Below are 22,678 nucleotides of genomic sequence, written 5' to 3'. Positions count from 1 at the left end.
TGACCTGTGAGCCTTCTGAATTACCGTGGGACAGCACATTCTAAACTAAAATGTTCAATCAATAAAGTAACATCTTATCTTATCTTATCTTAATAATATCTTCATATTAATAATAATAATAAATCATACAGTATGTGTCCGAAAGGGAGCAGGAGGAAGCAAACACAAAAATATACAAAAAATATACTGCATATTAAAGCAAACGATTGTAAAGGTAAAAGTATGAGCATAACAAATAAAGAAGTGTAATGTAAACATTTACATTATAATTATGATTATTTAATATATAAAGACTATATATTATTGAATTACAAGATTAGATATACTTTAGTTGATCTAAAATATTGATGTGTTCAAATGCTCTTCAAAACACAACTGAAAGTCCATGAAACTTGTCTTTCTGTATTTGTGAATGAAGCGCCATCTCCTGGTTAAAACCTGAAATTGAAAATCTGGCAACGCCCTCTTGGAAAATAGTGGTAGGGCTTAACATTCCTCTATACTGGTCTTAGGCAGGTCGTAGGCAGGAAGCTGTAAGCTGGAGTCTGAAATGCAGTGCTACATCTGTATTAATATGAGGATGTGCAAAACAGACAAACTAATTAACCTTTATTAACACATTAAAGAATACTTTAGGTTAAGGTCTTCTTTCAAATAGGAAAAAGCTTTGGGGGTATCTATCTACAGATAAATATTAAGCCTGACAAAGTACTTAACGTCTAATATATTGCTTTCCTGCAATGTTAACTATGTTGAAGCACTTATTTTAACTGATATTATACACATTAATTATACTCTTATGTATGTAGATAGAATAAGAAATTTGCATAATTTGACAGTTTAATGGTGGAGGTATACACACATATTGATAGATGTCTTGTAATGCACTGTTGAGGAACCTGTGACCCAAGTTTTTCATTCATTGCTTAACTACACCCTAGTTGTGTATATGATATCCCAATAAACCTTTGAAAATCTTGAAATCTTGAAAGGGATGTGCAAAATAGAAATTATATAAAGTTTTTAATTAACTATTAGTAGAGAATAACAATTAATGAATATACTTTATAGAGATCTGCAGATAAATGTTTAGTCTTCTCAAGCACCAACAATCAAATATCTCTCCTGATTGTTGGCACTTGACAATCACCTTCCCTGAATTTTACTCAGGTGTAACTAAAGTCTGATTTAAGGGTTGTTTATATTTCACATCATTAATCAGAATCTGCAAAGTAACTAAATGCAGTGGTATTTTTAATACCAGGTTAACCTCTGAATTGTAGTGGAGTAGAATTACAAAGGAACAATGAGCTGTCATGTGGGTATATATTAATGCTGCCCATTATGGATACAAGCGATTTCCCCCCATTTAGTAATTACATGTTTTAAATATTGTACACACCGATTTGTTTCCTATCGCCTAAACCTCCAGGGCTGTACACAGTTTAATACTGTCAACTTCTAATTTTGGGAAAAACGAAAGCGTCTTTTAAAACAACAATTCCTAGTAGAGACGTGCCAGATAGAGAACATGTTGCGAAACACAACAGCCAGCATGTGTAATTCTGGGGGGGCGTTCGATTCCAGTTTTGAATAGTCTGCCATGGTTTCGTTCCATTTCAAAGAGCTTGACGCTCGGCGTAACCTTGGCGCACTGCCACTCCAACATCCAATTCCAGAGCTTGAAGATTAATCACGGGGTTTGTCAACGTCACTGTAGTCCCAAACGATAGCTGGGGATCATGGGTAGTGTTGTGTCTTCGGCCATCCTAAACTGAATATTTTTTTCGGATATCATATTGCATTAACAACACCACATCTGGCGTCACAGAGATCTTCTTTTACTGTCCTTTCTTCTTAGAGGAAGTACAGAAACACGTAACTCTGGATTTGTTTTCATGTTTGAGGTGCAATAAACAACACAGCAACTTTTTGGCATGAGAGTAACAGCTGGCAAAATTACAGCCTCGCCTACTGATTTCAAATGTGTGCTCTAAAATGATGATATTTATAAATGATTATTATCATTATTATAAGCAAGACAATAAATGGCAAAGATATGTAGAAAATAAACATATTTAAGATACGTTCATAAGAAATGTAACGCGGGAGAAAATAAGTTTCTAGCTAAACGTAATTGAGAATGCAGTTTAGTTCTGTGGGAACGTAATTTTTAGGAGACAGGGTTGCCATAATACATTCTGACGAAAAATACAAATTATTATGAATACAAATAAAATAAAGGAAGCCTCCCGTGAGTTACTACAAGCTATAAAGTAGATTTTAAAAACGTTTTATAGAATAAAAGCTCACTGCTGGACGTTGTAGAAATGTGTGTCTGCACCACGACAAAGGAGCCTCATTCACTTTACATTGGGGTTGTTTGCGTGGTGCAGACACATACATGTAGCAAAGTTTGTGATTGGAGTCACGCATTCTGGTGAGATCAGGTTGATTTATTTAGCTATTTTCCTCTAAGATTATTGAACTAATAGAGTGGTGCAGGAATGAGTCCTTGAACCGGGAAATTAGTTAGCATTTTAGAATTTCAGTTCCCTTGTCTCAAAGTCAAAACATTTTTGAAGAAGATATTTAGAACTTATTTTTTTAAGTCAGTAAATATTCCACTGTTGAAAGTCCAAAGCCTCTATGTGTCCTAAAAAAAGTGGGTCTAACAAGGTTGAAAATTAGACTACTAAACACCATCACGCCAAATATATGCCGTATTAAGCATAGAAGTGGTGACGTGAAGTCATGTGACCTTGATGTATTTTGTTTATAGCCGACGTTAGCTTTTTACTGCTAATTACATTTAAGGTTAAAAAATCATAAAGCTGTATTGTGGGTATATGTGGGTATTATCCTGCAGAACAAAACGTGTAGGCCTAAATATCATTACGAGTGTTTAACACAGAGCTTATCTTCTGCAATACTCCAAAATCAATGGAAAACTCCTAATGTTTTTTGTGGGGGGGCCCCTGCAACGTCCACGTCAGAGTCCTGCATCGGGCTGAGCACGCCACATTCGAAATGGCTGAGGTGAAACTCTAGCGGAGAATACAGCATTTTCAATAACACTTCCTCAAGAGCGAAATCCAACGTCTGGGAGGCTTTTGGTGTCATCCTAGATGGAGAAAATAACCAACATCCCGCGCTTTTTGAGACAAATATGCAACTGCGTGTGTTAATAATTGCACGTTTTCACTGCTCATATATGCGGTTTCGGGTCGGGTTGCGGATCTTGTGCCGACGGGTCTGTTCGGGTTGCGGAAATAATTGGCAATATGTGCGGGTAGCGGGGTGGGTTCGGTATTGCACGTCGCGGGTGCGGGGCGGGAGAGTGTACTGTGATATTACAATATAAATGACATGGAATCGAATGTGCACTATAATGATAAATAATAATCAGACCCGTGCAGGACTCTGGTCCACGTCTGGATTTACCTACGACATTTGTCATCAGAATGCCACTCTATAATAACTTAGAGTATTTATGACACCTGCTGACTGTGCAGTAACAGATTAACTAAGATTTAATGGAGATATATTTCTGGATTGACCCCTTACTTGGTCATAAATAATCCAGCTGGCTGGGTGTTGAAGCTTCCCTTTCAAAGTTTCCACTTAGGGTCTATATTTTAAAGAAGTATCACATTTGTAGATCGAGCTGTGAGAATGTATTATACTAATTTAAGTAATCCGCAAGCCTTAAGTGTGTTGAATTGAGGGACGGTCAAAGCTGTAGGATACAGATACTTGGAGACATGCAAAATCAATTTTTGTCTGAGATCATACCAAAGCGATAGACAAGTTTACGCGACAAACCACGGGTAGCGCCATAACCCTACACAAATGCACTTCATTTCCGCCGGAAGTCTTTTGCACAGCGTCTGTCGGTGTAAACCGGTGTAAACAGACTTTGTCCAGGGGCATATCATAAGGCTGCGCACATTCTACTTTGCCCACATGCTCCCGAAAATTGTTGACGATTTTGTTGAGGGAAGGTTACAGTTCTGCAGTAAATATCTCAGCATTTTAAAACCAAAATAAACTGCCTTATTTAGGTCATGCCCACAGGAGCCAACAGTTGTCTGTTGTTTACATAATGCACAATTTACATGATCTCTTTATGCTGTGCAATATATCATATGTGCCTGTACTGTTTGAGTGAAAATAAAGTTTGATGTAATTTAATTTCATTATTGCACTGTTATTGCATTATTGCATTTCATATGTTCCTTAGAGTGCTACAATTTCTTTTAACACAGTTCATCATTCATATTAAGCTCATACTGTACATAAATAACACTGAATGAATTAATTGTTGAGAGGAAACTAAAGAAATGGCTTCAACAAGAAAGATCACATGTTTAATCCTAACAGGTATTACAAATTAAAATATAAAAGCAGCCCACACAATTACATCACTATGAAAATATTCATATATAATATTAAAAAATACAATGCATGCAGTATTTGTTGTGTTTATCTGTATTTAATGAACAACATGGCTGGGTGCTGGGTGCTGGTTTGTGGTCGTAGCACTCTCTATCTAACCACTCGTTCAGGTGCTTTCTCGAGTGATTGCAACCAACTACCGCACACGTAGTTCCCGAACCACTTTTCTTCATGTTGTAATTGTTATATCCTCTTTGTCTCTGCGATATCAGTGCTTTGTCGGCACAACGGAGCTAGCTAGCAAAACAAACCCAGTCCGCCAAAACGGAAGTGCATTGCATCGAAGGGAGGAGTTCAGGATGTAGAGCGGAAACGGCTCAATAACTTGTGTATACACTCCAAGGTTATACATATAATGCATATATCCCCCAACAGTAGACATAAATTCAGCCTTGTTTTGCCACCTGTGTGCCTCAAATGCAAGACGAGAAATCGATAACCTAACTTATTGTATTTGGTCCTGCAGTGAGCTGCAAAGATATTGCTATAATGTGATAATTATATAAAAAAATGTGGGATCAATAATCCTAGAGCTTCCAAGCATGGATCACATAAAAACATTTCTCATACTATGGATGCTGACTCCATTTCCCATTTGTCCTGGCAGAGATCCGGGAGGCGTTCAAGGTGTTGGATCATGACGGAAACGGCTTCATTTCCAAACAGGAGCTGGGCATGGCCATGCGCTCTCTGGGATACATGCCCAGTGAGGTGGAGCTGGCCATCATCATGCAGAGACTCGACATGGACGGTGAGTCACTCACAGGACAGGAACGTAATGAAGTACATTTACTCAAGTATAATACTGAAGTTCAATTTAGAGGTGCTATTTATACTGTTTTATACTTTTACTCCACTACATCTTGGAAACCAATATTCTAATTGTTAGTCCACTACATTTATCTTTAATTTCATCTCATTTCAAGCCTTTATTTATCCAGGTGTATCCCTTGAGATCATTGATCTCTTTTTCAAGGGAGACCTGCTCAAGTAGGTTCCACATGAAACATAAAAACACAAAACAACAGAACAACAAAAAGAACATCATACAGCATCATTACAGGGATTACAATTTACAATAACTATCCACATGAACTGGTACCAACAGCATCTAATTGAGTAGCATCCAACCGAGCTTTAAAAACATTTAGTGGCACCAGATTGCTCAGTTTCCATTTAGTTTGCAGACTATTACAAGACAGTGGAGCTGCGCATCTAAATGCTTTCTTCCCTAAGACAGTCCTAGCAGTTGGCACATTTAATAAAACTACAGCATGCGATCTCAGGCAGTAGCCACTTACAATTCGCCGTGAGATCAGGGAGCAGATGTAGGATGGAAGTTTCCCTAACATGGCTTTGTATATAAAAATGTACCAGTGACTCAGCCTCCGTACAGTTAGTGAAAGCAAACCTGCCCTGGCATACAGGGTACAGTGATGGGTTAATGCTTTACAGTTTGTCACAAATCTCAGTGCGCTGTGATACGCAGCATCTAATTTGACCAGGCAATTGGCAGGTGCATTCATATAAATCAAATCACCATAGTTCAGCACAGGTAAAAAGATCACAGTGACTAGCCTTTTCCTTGCCTCAAGCGAGAAACAGGACTTGTTCCTGTAGAAGAAACCTAGCCTAACCCTCAGTTTTTTAAGAAGGTTATTGACATGACGTTTAAAAGTGAGACAATCATAAAGCCAGATACCAAGGTATTTGTAACAGGCAACCACCTCAAGTTTTATTCCTTGCGTAGTTACAATATCTAAAACAGACTCTGGCGTCTTTTTAGCTTTTGAAAAGAGCATCACCTTGGTTTTATCAACATTTAACACTAGAACCGCCAGAGATTTTTTATACCTAAAACCGCCACCGGGGTCAAATTGACCCAGCATTAGAATGCATTGATTTTCAAAGTAAAAGTATTGCTTTAAAAAGAAAAATGGTCCTGTGGTATTGGTATTTTGACAAGCAATTTTGTTAAATTGTTTCATTTATTAACGGTACAACATAGGGTTTCGTGAGGCGGTTGTCGTTGTTGTGTGAGCGCAGCGCGAGCAGTCTCCCGTGAGCGGGAGCGCGCTCCTTCACTACAGACTGTCGCTATCAATCTATCTATCTATCTATCAATCTATCTATCTATCTATCTATCTATCTATCTATCTATCTATCTATCTATCTATCTATCTATCTCTCAATCTATCTCTCAATCTATAAGGAACCGCAGTAGACAAAAGGCGTTGCTATAGCAACATGTCATGTTTGTTGACACACAAAATCAATAGCGCGAAAAGGGGTGGGGTCAATATGACCCGCTTGGCGGAAATAGGTATAAATGGCAATTCTTTGCCGATTTCTTCAATCTGACTTCATATTGACAATTTTTAACAACATAGGGTGCTACATAACACACTTTCAGTAAAAGTCACGGACTGGGAGACTTTAATATGTTATTGAAAAAAAGTTACATACAATAAAAAACAGCTCTGGGTCAAATTGACCCGATTTGGCGATTCTAGTGTTAAAAGAAGCTTTAGTTCAGAGAGCTGAGTCTGAATAATGTTAAAAACAGCCTGCAATTCAACAACAGCCTCCTTAATGGAGGGACCTGCACAATACATCACAGTATCGTCCGCATACAAATGAAAGGTTGCTCCATCAACATTTTTCCTAAACTGTTGATATAGATGGAGAATAAAAGTGGACCTAAAACAGAACCTTGTGGTACACCATTAGTAATGTTGAACCATTCAGAAGACAGCCCATCAAAGTGAACACATTGGGACCTTTCAGAGAGGTAGTTCACAAACCACCCTACTGCATGGCTGGATATGCCAATACTGACTAGCCTCTGCATTAAGATGCGATGATCAACGGTGTCAAACGTTTTTGAAAGGTCAACAAATAGAGCAGCACAGCTCTGCTTTTTCTCTAAAATACTCGTATCATTCACCACTTTCATTGTCGCAGTGATGGTGCTATGTTGCTTTCTGAAGCCTGACTGATGTTTAGACAGGATGTCATTTGTACATAAATACTCCTTTACCTGTTCACTCACTAGGCGTTCAAGAACCTTAACCAGAACTGACAATTTAGAGATGGGCCTATTATTATTTAATAAGGTTGCCTCCCCACCTTTTAGTAAAGGCAGGACATAAATTGACTTCCATATTTTTGGAAGTCAGCCTGCCTTTACTTTCAGAATCAGAATCAGGTTCATTGCCAAGTAGGGTTACACATTGAAGGAAATTGCTTTAATATATCGTGGTGCAAACATAAACACAATTATAGGAAATACATTGTAAGTGAAAGCTCAAAAATGTAACAATTATAAAAATGTAATATTTCAAAAGGTAATTAAAATGATATTAAAGAAAGAGAAATATCTACACCATATATAAATATGCAAAAATAATTAGTACAATGAAAATTTGACATAATACTGTACATACGGTACATATTTAGTGTTTTTAATGGGGTGGGTTAAGGGGGGTTCCTGGCCTTGTAATATCAAATAATACATGAACATATATCATTATGAGTTAAGATTCACAGCAGCAGCATTTAAAGGACAAATAATACTAATGCAGTCCATTTACCATAAAGGAAATAATATCAGCTCCACCTTTAACAGCAGTGATAGAGACATTAACACGTCAACAATCAGATACTAGTATACAAGTTACTATTGTTACTCTTACTTATATAGAACATCAGTAGTAATATTCATTCCGCTTCCGTCTCATTAGTATGCATAAAAACGTGACAGGTCACACCTCCCCCCATTATGCAAATGAGCTAAGTCCCGCCTCCCCTTTGATCGAGGTGTGAGATCTCAAGTAGGTGTGATATCCCAAGTAGGTGTGAGATCCGTCGATAGGAGGGGGTTGATGTGTATTCACAGGTGTGAAAAGCCCCCACTGTTGCGCCTTATGGTGTATCATAAAAGATGTTTCAATCACATTAGTATGCATAAAAAGTGACAGGTGGGCCCGCCCCCAAGTCTATTTAAATAAAATGCCGCTTCCATCACATTAGTATGCATAAAAGTGACAGAAGGGCCCGCCCCAATTATGTGATGTCAGAAGACCGAGGGGGTGGAGTGAGATAAAAAAAAGAAGCCCGTGCAGATAAAAAGCCAGTCATTTCCAATCATCAAGTCATCTTTCCAAAAAGAAAAAATGGCCAAGAGACGCCTCGATATGGGTTTAATCAGCGAGACGCCTGTGACAACTTACCGCCATCCGTCCGGAGCGCCAATCAAGAAACGGATGCAGTATCTGTGCCGGGTTCAAACACCTCCGGTCGAAGATCTTGAAGAGAAATGGCTTCTGGAAAATGAACATGTTTGGGGATACGTATTCAACTATATGGCGAATGAACTGCATTTCTACAATCTGAAGAATGGAGAAACGTATGGACCCCACAGTGTTAAAGCAACGTTGACCTCAACAGATTGGGGCTGTGTTAACTCTTGTGTCTTCCAGAGATCTCCACGCAACCATTGTATCGGAAGAAGTAGTGCATCAAGAAAATACTGTGAAACCAGCGGTGTACAAGATATTTGCAACAAAAAGCAAAGAAACGCAAACAAGAAGCGAGATCAGAGAAGAGTTTTTACCGTTACCCCTCAATGTGGAGGAAGAAGAAGGAAATATCCCCCCACCGCCAGAAGTGAAAAGAGTCCTGACAAGCACCGTCTGGGAAACTAAAAGTGGACCATCTGGGCGATGGTATTACCGCGCAAGCCGTTTGCTAACGCAGGGGGGAGGGGTTCTCTCTAAAACACAGTGTCCTGCCATCTCTCTCTGTTTCTGCTGATGTGTAAAATTTACAAAATAACGTTTTATATACTTACTCTCTTGTTAAAAGGTGATCAAGTTTGTAGCGTAAGCCAGCCATCAGTGTTCTAGTTTTTAAGGATCGAAGGATCCAATGTATTTTTAAATGGAGCAGAAATAGAACTAGTCTCCCAGTGCAAGTATCTTGAACAGAGAGTGTCATATTGGACTCGCACTTGACTTTTTAAGAAACATATCCAGAAAGTATCCAATACCATTAAATTCAACTTGCAACATTTTAAACAAATTAGACCTTTTTCTTAACTTTCAATGCTGCAAAGTCATACCTCCACTGTATGATTCTATCCCACATTGAATACTGTTTTACAAACTGGTCGTTTGCTTGTGCCACAAACCTGAAACCCATAGAACAGCTGTTCAAGAGAGCTATCCAGGTGTTTGACAGAAAGCCACAGTCATACCACCACTGTACCATCCTTGAATATGCTGCTCATGCTCTTTCTGCATATCATGTATTTATTTTTGCTGTATGTATATATATAAATGTCATGTTCTTATATGCTGTATGTGACGGGACTATAGATGGAAATTAGCTCAAAGCTAAAATCCGGCTCATTTACACTTGTAAGCATTATATTTGTTTTAAATTGTTCATCAATGTGCACTACGGTAGCCCTGAAGAAAATTAAACATTAAAATATGTTATCGATGTCCCTATTCCCAGTTTGTTTTGGGAATAATTGCGATGTTTACTATGTTTTTGGTAGCTCTTAACAAAACAGAATTTTTGTAAAAGACTGCGACTCTAAAAGGCAAGTTTGTGATTTTAACACTGTTTCGATGGAACAATACATTATACAATATTACGACTTTTTGACATATTTTTAACACAATCTTTTTTTTTTTTGGTTGTAGGGCTTCAAGATATTTTGCATGTCATGCATAAACACAGTGTCATCTTTTCCTTCAAACTGACGTGCTGCCCGTTTTACAAAACAAGTTATTTTTCTGCTTCTTCATCCTCTGAATTTTCCTCCCCCGTCCCTCTTCCTTCAGCCAGCACAAGAAGAATCAAGGTGGATCTGTGAAATGAAACACCTCTTCCCAAAGCGTGACTTCCCTATTGAGAGCATGCGTCTTCGGCAGTAGGGTCTAAACCAATTGGCCAGATATACTAACATGCAGAACGTATGGTATGTTGGAAGACTAACCATTTATCCAGTCCAAGCTGTCTTTAAGATGTGACATTGCGCTCTGACTATCCCCCGTAAAATCGTGACAAACTATTACTTATTCTTAAATTTGAGCTCTTGCTGCTTGGTTAAAAATGATAGATGAAAAAATAACTTTAAAAAAAAAAAGACTCAAACAGCGAGGGACATTATACTGGTGAAAAAACTCAAAACGACGATGTTCAGTAAACGATCAATAAAAATCGAAGTATCCAATGTATTTTTAAATGGAGCAGAAATAGAACTAGTCTCCCAGTGCAAGTATCTTGAACAGAGAGTGTCATATTGGAACTCGCACTTGACTTTTTAAGAAACATATCCAGAAAGTATCCAATACCATTAAATTCAACTTGCAACATTTTAAACAAATTAGACCTTTTTCTTAACTGTCAATGCTGCAAAGTCATACCTCCACTGTATGATTCTATCCCACATTGAATACTGTTTTACAAACTGGTCGTTTGCTTGTGCCACACACCTGAAACCCATAGAACAGCTGTTCAAGAGAGCTATCCAGGTGTTTGACAGAAAGCCACAGTCATACCACCACTGTACCATCCTTGAATATGCTGCTCATGCTCTTTCTGCATATCATGTATTTATTTTTGCTGTATGTATATATATATAAATGTCATGTTCTTATATGCTGTATGTGACGGGACTACAGATGGAAATTAGCTCAAAGCTAAAATCCGGCTCATTTACACTTGTAAGCATTATTTCTGTTTTAAAGTGTTCATCAATGTGCACTACGGTAGCCCTGAAGAAAATTAAACATTAAAATATGTTATCGATGTCCCCATTCCCAGTTTGTTTTGGGAATAATTGCGATGTTTACTATGTTTTGGTGCCTCTTAACAAAACAGAATTTTTGTAAAAGACTGCGACTCTAAAAGGCAAGTTTGTGATTTTAACACTATTTTGATGAAACAATACATTATACAATATTACGACTTTTTGCCATATTTTTAACACAATATACTTGTACCTTTTTTTATTTTGTGGTTGTAGGGCTTCTAGATATTTAGCATGTCATGCATAAACACGGTGTCATCTCTTCCTTGAAACTGACGTGCTTTACAAAACAAGTTATTTTTCTGCTTCTTCATCCTCTCAATTTTCCTCCCCCGTCCCTCTTCCTTCAGCCATTACAACAAGAATCAAGGTGGATCTGTGAAATGAAACACCTCTTCCCAAAGCGTGACTTCCCTATTGAGAGCATGCGTCTAGGGCAGTAGGGTCTAAACCAATTGGCCAGATATACTAACATGCAGAACATATGGTATGTTTGAAGACTAAACATTTATCCAGTTCAAGCTGTCTTTAAGATGTGACATTGCGCTCTGACTATTTCCCGTAAAATGTTGACAAACTATTACTTATTCTTAAATTTGACCTCTTGCTGCTTGGTTGAAATTGAGAGATGAAAAATAACTTTAAAAAAAAAAAGACTCAAACAGTGAGGGACATTATACTGGTGAAAAAACTCTCAATTCTACAGATGACTCCCCCCATTCAACGCAATAAGTCCCTCCCTCCACTCAGCAAAGCATATAAAACTAAGGACCCCACTAAGACGACAGTTTGAAAACTAGCTATGGATCTGAGAAAAACCAAGTCTGATGTAGCCTACCCTTATTATCACCAGGATAACGTACATGGGCTTAATGAATGGATGTTACAAAGTAGGGGAAAAAACTCCATAATGATATTTCCAGTAATCTGGGGAATTCTAAGCTGGAGACGATCCTGGGGATGTTACAATCAGTGTAACTATTGAATTTGTGTGTGAAAAAAAAAAAATGTAAATAGAAGATAAAAAAAAAAAAAGTTTTTACATTTTAAAAACTGTTGTCTTCATTATAGCAAGGGGAGCGTGTCTGATACATGTGTATTACAGTCCTTCACATACACTGTTGTCTTCATTATAACAAGGGGAGGGTAACAGGGAAGATGTATGATACAAGTGTATTGAAACGTGCGTATTATACCCCCACAGAAACACAGAAACACAGAAACGCGGAAGCACAGAAACACAAAAACACAGGAAAAACACTGAAACAACACAGAAACACTGAAAAAACAGAAACACCGAGACACAGAACCACAGAGACACAGAGACACAGAAACACAGAAACACAGAAACACAGAAAACACAGAAACACAGAAACACAAAAACACAAAAAACACTGAAACACCGACTCAAAAACACTGAAACACCGACACACCAAAACACAGAACCACAGAAACACAGAAACACAAAAACACAGAAACACAGAAAACACAGAAACACAAAAACACTGAAACACAGACACACAGAAACCCAGAAAACCCAGAAACACAGAACCACAGAAACACAGAAACACAGAAACCACAGAAACACAAAAACACAAAAACACAGAAAACACAGAAACACAAAAACACAGAAACACAAAAACACAAAAACACTGAAACACCGACACACAAACACCGAAAACACTGAAAACACTGAAAACACAAAAAACAGGCTTGTGTGCTAGTATGGTTTTTGAATAAACACATCAGTAATTTTAAAAAGTCAAATTGTATCAGCCTCCCATCAACTTTTTAAAATACTGATGTGTTTATTCAAAAACCATACTAGCACACAAGCCTGTTTTTTATGTTTTCAGTGTCTTCAGTGTTTTCGGTGTTTGTGTGTCGGTGTTTCAGTGTTTTTGTGTTTTTGTGTTTCTGTGTTTCTGTGTTTTTGTGTTTCTGTGTTTCTGTGTTTTCTGTGTTTTTGTGTTTTTGCATTTTTGTTTTTCTGTGTTTTCTGTGTTTCTGTGTTTCTGAGTTTCTGTGGTTCTGGGTTTCTGGGTTTTCTATGTTTCTGTGTGTCGGTGTTTCAGTGTTTTTGTGTTTCTGTGTTTTCTGTGTTTCTGTGTTTTTGTGTTTCTGTGGTTCTGTGTTTCAGTGTGTCGGTGTTTCAGTGTTTTTGTGTCGGTGTTTCAGTGTTTTTTGTGTTTTTGTGTTTCTGTGTTTCTGTGTTTTCTGTGTTTCTGTGTTTCTGTGTCTCTGTGTCTCTGTGGTTCTGTGTCTCGGTGTTTCTGTTTTTTCAGTGTTTCTGTGTTGTTTCAGTGTTTCAGTGTTTTTTCTGTGTTTTTGTGTTTCTGTGTTTCCGTGTTTCTGTGTTTCTGTGGGGGTATAATACGCACGTTTCAATACACTTGTATCATACATCTTCCCTGTCGCCAGGGTGTGTGTGTGTGTGTGTCTGTGTGACACTGGCATTTGTTTTCAGAAGATATTATGATAGTGTCGTTTGTTCCGGTGCACTCCGACAGCATTTAGTACTACATCGTGATTAAGATTAAACAAACTTCTTTTGGAACACCCGCATATATGCTACCTATGGAGTTAGCCAGATGTGTGTAAATTACTGTTCATGGTCATTTGAAAACAAATGCCGGTGTCGGACAGACACAAACACACCGAACTCACAGAGCTGAGCTGAGCTGAGCTGAGCTGAGCTGAGCTGAGCAACACACACACACACACACACACACACACACACACACACACACACACACACACACACACACACACACACACACACACACACACACACACACACACACACACACACACACACACACACACACACACACACACACACACACACTGTATTGTATTATTGTATGAGAGAGGTTCCAGGTTGAATTGAGACGGATATTTGTAATGTTCAGAGGTTGTTATGTTTAATATTCATGGTGCTTAAAATAATACTTCTGCATACAGTATGTGACACTGTAAGTGTTGCACGGCCAGATACGGCTCAGCTGACTCAGATAAGGAAATATATGATACATGATATGATATGCCGCGGACTGTACTTAATACTCTGATCTGGTTACTTATGTTGTGGCAGATATTTAAGTAAGCTTTCTTAACACTAATGTTATAATAGTCAGATTGCTCTGAAGATGGGAGGTGATATTCTATTAATGTTCACGTTCACACAGTCGGTTGATTTTTGCCGGCCGTCTTTTCCTGCAACGGCAGCTTTTCTGTATTTCCTTTCTCCTGTAATATGACTTGATCGCTTTAAACTCTGCACACTGAGCTCTGATTGGTCAGCAGGCGGTGCTTTCACTGAGTTGATCTCTTAGCCTGCAACCAACCCCTGCTCCGGGGCAGGTTAGCCGCACAGCATAAGTTACCATGGAGATCTAGCCTTCTAAAAAGAGAACCAGCTTCGTAGGACCGGAAACCCCGAGTTTTCCCTGAAGTTAGCCGGCTAAGCGAAAATCCTGCTTCGTAGTATACCCCCCAGGTGAAAGCCCCTTGAGATGTCAGTGTCTCTCTCCACACACACACACACACACACACACACACACACACACACACACACACACACACACACACACACACACACACACACACACACACACACACACACACACACACACACACACACACACACACACACACACACACACACACACACACACACACACACACACACACACAGATCATGCGCCTTGGTGACTGGACATCTCCTTCATAAAACTAATAAAAGGGGGATAATCGGGCAGTTTGATGTGTTTAGAGATGTGTGTCGAGGTGTGTGTGGTTAACACGTAGCAGCCTGCAGTCACTCTTGAGCTGTTCTGATGAAGGTAAACACAGCGAAGGCGGTGCGTAAAAAGGCACAGCTCTCGGTGCTGCACTTCTAAGAGGCAGAGTATACGTCCCGCTGCCTCCTGATACTGCAGCCATTTCATGAAGTGAAGGAGATTTTCCTTCTATAAAACAGCTGCGGGCAACAGATACCGTGAGAGTCCCGGACATGAATTCATAGATCAAGGCAGACTGGCTTACTCTCCTGTTTTGCCAATCCGGTGCTTAAACAAATAGCTCTACACCCCTGGCCGACATGTCCTTAAAATGAAGTCCGAGTTTGAAATATATCTCAAATAATGTATTCACTGCCATTTCCCCACATAAACATAACAGTCTGTAATGAAACGGTTGTCTCCTGTGCACTCCTCTTCCTACTTGGCGCACCGGTAACTTTCTTGTGCGCATGTGGGGCTGAGACCCTCGGAACATCATAAAAGCCATTTTCAACGGTTTTCTGGTGAAAGATTAACTAGGCTACTGGATGAAATAATATGACTGGTATAGGTGCGAAAATTATAAAAAAATATTATGATAAACTATTTTTATGTATTTATAATTCTGCAAATATTACGATAAACTCATAGTTATTTCGCGGCCCGGCAGTAACACCTCCGCGGCCCGGTACCAGTCCGCGGACCGGGGGTTGGGGACCCCTGTTCTAAAGGATTCACTCTTTCCTTTATATCCTGTCTCCGTATACAATTTCAAGAGTCTATGCAATAGTAGGGGAATATGCAAATGTCAGATCACTGAGAAAATATTCAAAGTGCTTTTCAGTTTCGCTGCAGAGAGAGAAAAAATACTATACATGTTCAAGGCTGAGTTTAAGATAGTCAGACTACCTTCATTCCTCCTCTGACTAAAAAATAAATACATAAAAATAGTTTATCATAATATTTTTTCACAATCTCCACAGTCTGAGGTTGCTTTGTGCCTCAGGGCCACGTCTTGTTGCAACTTGAAGACGAGGCGACTTTCACAGCTGACGAAGGTCACGGCAGTTTTCTTCTCCGGAAGTGTAATGCTGTTTATTTATGTATTTACCTTGTTCTCATTGTTCTTTCTGCGTCCCTGTATTGAGTTTGATGGAGTTGAAGTCTACAAAAATGTCTTTCCCATTAAAAGACCCCAGGTCAATTTATCCCTATTGATTCATGTCATTAGAAAAAACGTGGGTCTTTCTTCATTTAGGCGTTATTGAATCGTAGCATTGACTAGCTGCCTTGCAAGGGCGTTGTGCTTGTTCGTTTGCCAAATGGGATTAGATAAAGACAGCTCATTCAGATATGATCAAACCGCTTTAGACAAACAAATAAAGAGAGAGGCCTCACACTCAATTCATGCCAATAGACGCTTTCGGTATAAAATGATCCGTTTGATTCACAGGAATGGGAATACAAAGTGACAGGACTAAGATGTGTATATCTGTGGAAAGTTCAGATAACATACAAACACTTTCAGTTGACCAGTACGACGCACAGTGCATCCTTAAAGCCCATATGTGCCCCCCGAACACGCACGCACACACTGTATTAGAGCTGGGTATGCTAAACAGATAATCAGAAATGTCTTGACAGCATTTATAACTGCATTTATAACTGCTGGCATGACATTTCTGATAAATCAGTGGTGAGCCGTCAGGGCCCTCTAGGCCCTCTCTGAGGGCCTAAGATATTTTAGAAAATAATATTTAAAAACATTAAAAATATACATATACATGTATATTTTTTAATTTATATATTTCAAATATTCTTTTAGTTATATATTTCATTAGTTTTACCAAAATAACTTGATTTAATTGTATTTCAAATAATATTTCCAAAGAAATAAATCCTTCAAATCTGCCTATTCAGTTTCTGTTTGAATGTGAAGGGTTAAATGAAAGAATTTCCTTTAGCCGTCTCCGCGAGTTGCTGTGAAGACATGAGCTAATTGGTGGTCCTGCTGTAAATTCAGAGGGCCAGCTATAGTAACTGAACGAGAGAGTAATGTCAAATGACAGTACAATTGACCAATCATATCTTCCCTCTAAATGGGTGGGTTTTATTATCGCGGACTTTATGACAAGTTCTGCCTGCTGTGAAACCTTTCTTGTTTCCATAGCAACAACAACTTCCTGTCAGCAGTGTAAACTTGACTTCAAAATAAAAGCATGCCAAATTACACTTAAGACATACTTGCCAACCCTCCCGATTTTCGCGGGAGACTCCCGATTTCATTCCCCTCTCCCGGTTTCCTCCCGGGGTCATATTTCTCCCGCGAATATATATTTCTTTCTTTACTCAGGACTGTTTCCACTCAGACTTTAATACAGCTACACCATTGTTTGGTTTCCATGGTAGCACGTCTCTTTAGTAGCGCGCAACCGAAAGTCTGAGAGGGTGAGGCAGATAGTCACAGAAAACAGAACAAAAATCGACAACTCTACCCTCTGCTCACTCCTTTCCTGTAAAATACAGGTCCAGCCACCACATATGCTCCATCAAGGATGGTGCTACAGGCTGCAAGGCATTGCGCTTACAACTACAATTAGCATGTTAATGTTAATCTACAGCTCCGGCGATCCACTTTAACACAGGGGTATCTCCTCTTACACTTTATGTGGCTCTTTTATCTTCTCTTGCACTTGATGTAACTCTGGTATGTCATAGCTGCTACATTGTACTGCCATGTGGTTAATGCTTGTTGCTCATGCTCTTTCTGCATATCATGTATTTATTTTTGCTTAAATTATTTCTTAAATGTTGTATGTGAGGGACTACAGATGGAAATTAGCTCAAAGCTCAAATCCCGCATGTTTACGTTTTAAAGCATTATTTGTTTTAAATGTTCATCAATATATTGTCCCTCTTCAAATAAACGATTAAATGAAAAAATGTGTCATACCCACTTAACGGGAAGAAACTAAGCTAACTGACGGTATTAACCATTTTTAGCTAAACGAAACAACCATGCCTCTGTATTAGCCCTGAGCGAAAAAATGGTAACGTACTTAGCACAGAACTTGCAGAAATACTTTATTTATCGGATCTGCACAAACAAGATATCAGATTAAGGGCACCGAAGGCAAACCCAGACAACGCACAACGTAGCTTTACTGAGCCAAAACGGCAAATAATGTCTTACCTTTGCTGTTTTTCTGATCAAAAGTTGTGTTCAATGGCATTAAAACGATAAAAATGCTGCTGAAGGTTAATCCAATGTATCTGTGTCACTTTTAAATCATTACTGATAATCCATCATTCAATATTTGTCAAAAACTGAGATTTCATGTCCCTGTGTGTGAGAGCTACAACCCAGCTTCCGGTTTTGGGCAAACTGCGTGTACATTTGAATTTACATTAAAGTATTTTGTGGGGCCTTCTAAAATGTTTTTAAATATAAATACGGTTCTAGTTGAAGAGTTATTAAATTAACATGAACCGAAGCTGTTACCTGGCAACGCAATCGCACAACGTCACGTCCGTTAATTCCACAAACATACACATGGATTAACATCGATTTAATACATTAATGTAGCCTTTGTTTCTACTAAAAGAGGTGTCGACCAGCTGGGGCAACAAGAAAATCGGAGTAATCGAGTGTGACTATTAAAAAATAAATCATTATTATATTAATATTGAGAATAACAACCGACCGTCGGGGCAGCATTTGCTTGGCATTTCCGGGTATTTCTCCACTGGTTGGGCCATGTTAACAGAACCGTGTAACTGTCACGTTTGAAGGGACTATATCGTGACATCTTCACGTCTCCCAGCATGGTAAATCGTCACATGTTCACGTCTTGCCGTGATACCGGGTTGGAGAAAAGTGGTGCTTCATATACAGACACACATAAATACCCCTGATCTTACATAAGACTAATTTATAGAAAGTTATACAAAGATACATTCATTAATGACAGATTGAATAATTAATCAGATTATCAAGAAGTTAAATTGTTACTGTAATGGTAAAACATTTTTTGTAAAACTGACTAGAGCTTTATCCATTATTTACGACTCTTCAGAGTTCTTAAACAAGTCATTCACACTCATCATAAAGGGGCAGGTGCTACCATGAGGGGCCACCTACGACACACAATTGGTGTGACATGTTATCTGTAGGATCCAACCCACAACTAGCTTCATCACACACTGATTAGAAGATGTGAGAAGATGTCTTCACAATATGCAGTTACATTTTCAAATGTGAATTGCCCTGTTTCTCTTTTTTATGTATACAGAGCTTTTTGTAAAAGGCTTTTCTCATATGAAAACGTGTTGACCTATAGTGTTGACAGAAGTCACACGGTCACAGCCATTGATTGTGAGCCCAGCAGCCAAGTCCAGCTTTGTCTTTGTCTTTGTCTTTATTAGGATGCCCATTAGCACTAGCATGAGCATTGGCTATTCTTCCTGGGGTCCTCACACACTCAAAACATACATAAACATACATACAACAAAATTAAAACAAAACAAAACAAAATTAAAACAAAACAAAACAGTTCATAATTGCATGCAATTTACAGTGAAATGAAGTGAAAACTAAAATGGTCATCCAATTATCGCCATCCTAAGGCCAAACAAAAGTAAATACAAATAAGTTTACATCATAATATATGCATACATAGCCACAGGCACAGTTCAAATGTACTTTATAATACTTAAATAATTTTTTAGCAACCTTTTGAAATGTACTTGAGAATGTTCCTGAATGATGTGAACCGGTAAAAAGTTCCAGCTGATCATGGCTCTGTACATGACTGTTTTCTGTCCCATATTTGATTTAGACTTGGGTAATACAAACCTTCCTTCAATTGTATGTCGTCTTTGATAGTTATGTTGTGCATATTGCGCTATAAACCTTTGTGATAATATATCTGTTGAGTGAGTCACTGTAATATTTCTGACAAAATGTAATAAAATATAAGTTGACCTCTGTCTGACAGTTAACCATTTCAATGTCTCCAGCATTTCAGTGACTCTGGTTCTGTAGGAGCACTAGAGTGCACATCGTGCTGCCTTATTTTTTGCTACTTGTAGTTTTTTAAAATCTTTTACAGCAGCACTAGACCATATAACCAAACAATAATCAAGCTGCGACAGAACCAAAGCATCCAAAACTTGTCGACTGACATCCATAGGCAAATATTTTACAATTATTTTTACAACTGACACACCCCTTCCCATTTTACATACAACATTATCTATTTGTTTAGACCAAGATAATTTATGATCCAGGGTTATACCTAGCAATTTTGTCTCCTTGACCTGTTCAATTTCAATATGGTTTAAATGTAGTTGCAATTTTGGTTCACCTGTTAACTGATGATTTGATCCTATTAATAACGATTTTGTTTTTCCCGCATTAAGTACCAACTTATTATTTATGACCCACTCTGATATCAGTAGTAGATCTTTATTCATAACATTTGTCAACTCTCTTGTAGTTGATGCTGCATAATATATTGTTGAGTCATCTGCATACATTACAATTTTAGCTTTTTCTAACACTAATGGTAGGTCATTTGTAAAAATAGAAAATAAAAGTGGTCCCAAACAACTACCCTGAGGTACTCCACAAGTGAATTTTTTCATCTTTGAGAGACTTACATTAAAAAAAACAAATTGACTTTGATTTGTCAGGTAACTTTCTAACCACCTCAGCGTTTCAAAATTAAAACCATATTGTTCAAGCTTGTGTAACAACAAAGAATGGTCAATGAAATCAAAAGCAGAACTAAAATCAAGTAGTACTGCACCCACTAACTTCCTATTATCTAGTTCGCCCTTCCAGTCATCTGTCATTTGTGTTAAAGCAGTGCATGTGGAATGGCCAGGTCTGTAAGCATGTTGATACACAATATTAAATTTGTTACCTTCAAAGTATTTTTGTATTTGATTGAAAATGATTCTCTCCATTATCTTTGCTAATGCTGGTAATAAACTTATTGGAAGGCTATTTGTACCAGAAAATGTTCCAGCTGGATTTTTTGCAAGTGGAATAATTTTTGCTATTTTCAATGCCTGTGGGCAAATACATTTATCGATACTCAAATGTATAATATGACAGATAGGCTCTGCAACAAAATTAGCAACATATCTAAGAAATGTACCAACTAAATTATCCACTCCTGGTGGTTTATCATTACATTTACCTAGTAGACCTTCAACATCTGTAATTGTCACTTTTTCTTTTTTAAATGTACACTTCTTATTTTTCATAATGAAATCCTTTATTAGAAATGTGGAGTTACTATTTATAGTTTGATTCATATTTCTCCTCAAATGTTTTACTTTATCAAGAAAATAATCATTCAGATGATTAGCAATTTGTACTGTTTTTTTCAAAAATGTCCCATCCACCTCAAGATATGTTGAGGTGGATTTCGGCTTACGGCCCATCATGCCATTCACTAAACTCCACAGTTTTTTCTTGTCATCCTTTATCTCTTTAATTTTATTTCCATAATACAACTGTTTTTTCTTTTTATTTAATGCTGTAACATAATTCCTTAACCTTCTATACATTTGCCCATCTGACTCATAACTTGATGAGAGAGCTACATTTTTTGCATCATCTCTTTGTTTCATTAGATCCCTTAATTCCTCATCTAACCAGGGTGCTCTAAAGTTCCTTACAGTCCGTTTTCTAAATGGAGCATGTTTATCAATCACCTGCATAAATAACAAATTAAAAACATCAAGAGCATCATCCGGATCGACTTTCTCAAAAACATGTTTCCAACATATCTTTTGAACATCCTGTATAAATGACTCTTCACTAAAATATTTCATTGATCTCCTCACAATTACTTTTGTTCCAGCTTTTTGCACCTTTGTCTTTCTCACGATAATTATTAAATTATGATCAGAACACCCTACTGGAATTGATATTGCCTGAGAACATACATGACTAAAATTAGTAAATATATGATCAATACAAGTTGCACTTTTTTACCCATCTTTCTTTACGCATATCCTAGTAGGTGTAGTCACCATTTGTACCAAGTTACATGTATTAATTATTGTCTGCAGCTTGTTTTTAAGGGCACAATGCAACATATTCCAGTCAATATTTAAATCTCCGATAAAATAAATCTCTCTGTCAAGATCACAAACTTTGTCTAACATTTCACATAATTTGTCTAAATAAATTAAGTTTGCATTTGGAGGTCTGTAACAACATCCTACCAACAAAGGTTTCAAGTGAGATAAATGACTTTGCAACCAAACTACTTCAATATCAGCAAACATCAAATCATATCTCACTTTAGCTGGTATTTGCTTTTGAATGTATACTGCGACCCCACCTCCATATGCATTCCTGCCCTTTCTAAATATTTTATATCCATCAATATCCACAGCAGCGTCATTAAATGTGTCATCTAAGTGAGTTTCAGATATTACTAACAAATGAATACCACATGATAATATTTCCTCTATCTCAGACACTTTATTCCTTAGACTACATATATTTATATGAGCCAATTTAAACCCTTTACTTGGTAACTTATTCAACATTAAGATGCCAATTTAAATGTTATCTCTTTTTCACTTCCTTTCA

At 37.8% G+C, this 22,678-nt stretch overlaps 1 protein-coding gene across 3 annotated transcripts in view; it reads left to right on the top strand.

Annotated features, from left to right (window-relative positions):
- caln1 (calneuron 1) overlaps positions 1-22,678 on the top strand; it is a 274,355-nt gene that overhangs the window by 77,290 nt on the left and 174,387 nt on the right. For all 3 annotated transcript variants that reach the window (XR_013807575.1, XM_079677744.1, XM_079677745.1), the window contains exon 3: positions 5,066-5,209. Coding sequence is in view for 2 of the 3 variants with exons in the window: in XM_079677744.1 (XP_079533870.1) it covers positions 5,066-5,209 (144 nt within the window). In the remaining variant the exon portion in view is untranslated. The remainder of the gene's footprint in view (positions 1-5,065; positions 5,210-22,678) is intronic.

The sequence above is a fragment of the Notothenia rossii genome (genome assembly GCF_949606895.1).
Source record: "Notothenia rossii genome assembly, chromosome: 4".
Taxonomy (NCBI): domain Eukaryota; kingdom Metazoa; phylum Chordata; class Actinopteri; order Perciformes; family Nototheniidae; genus Notothenia; species Notothenia rossii.
Note: the sequence above shows the minus strand (reverse complement) of the source record. Positions and strands in the feature narration are given on the sequence as shown.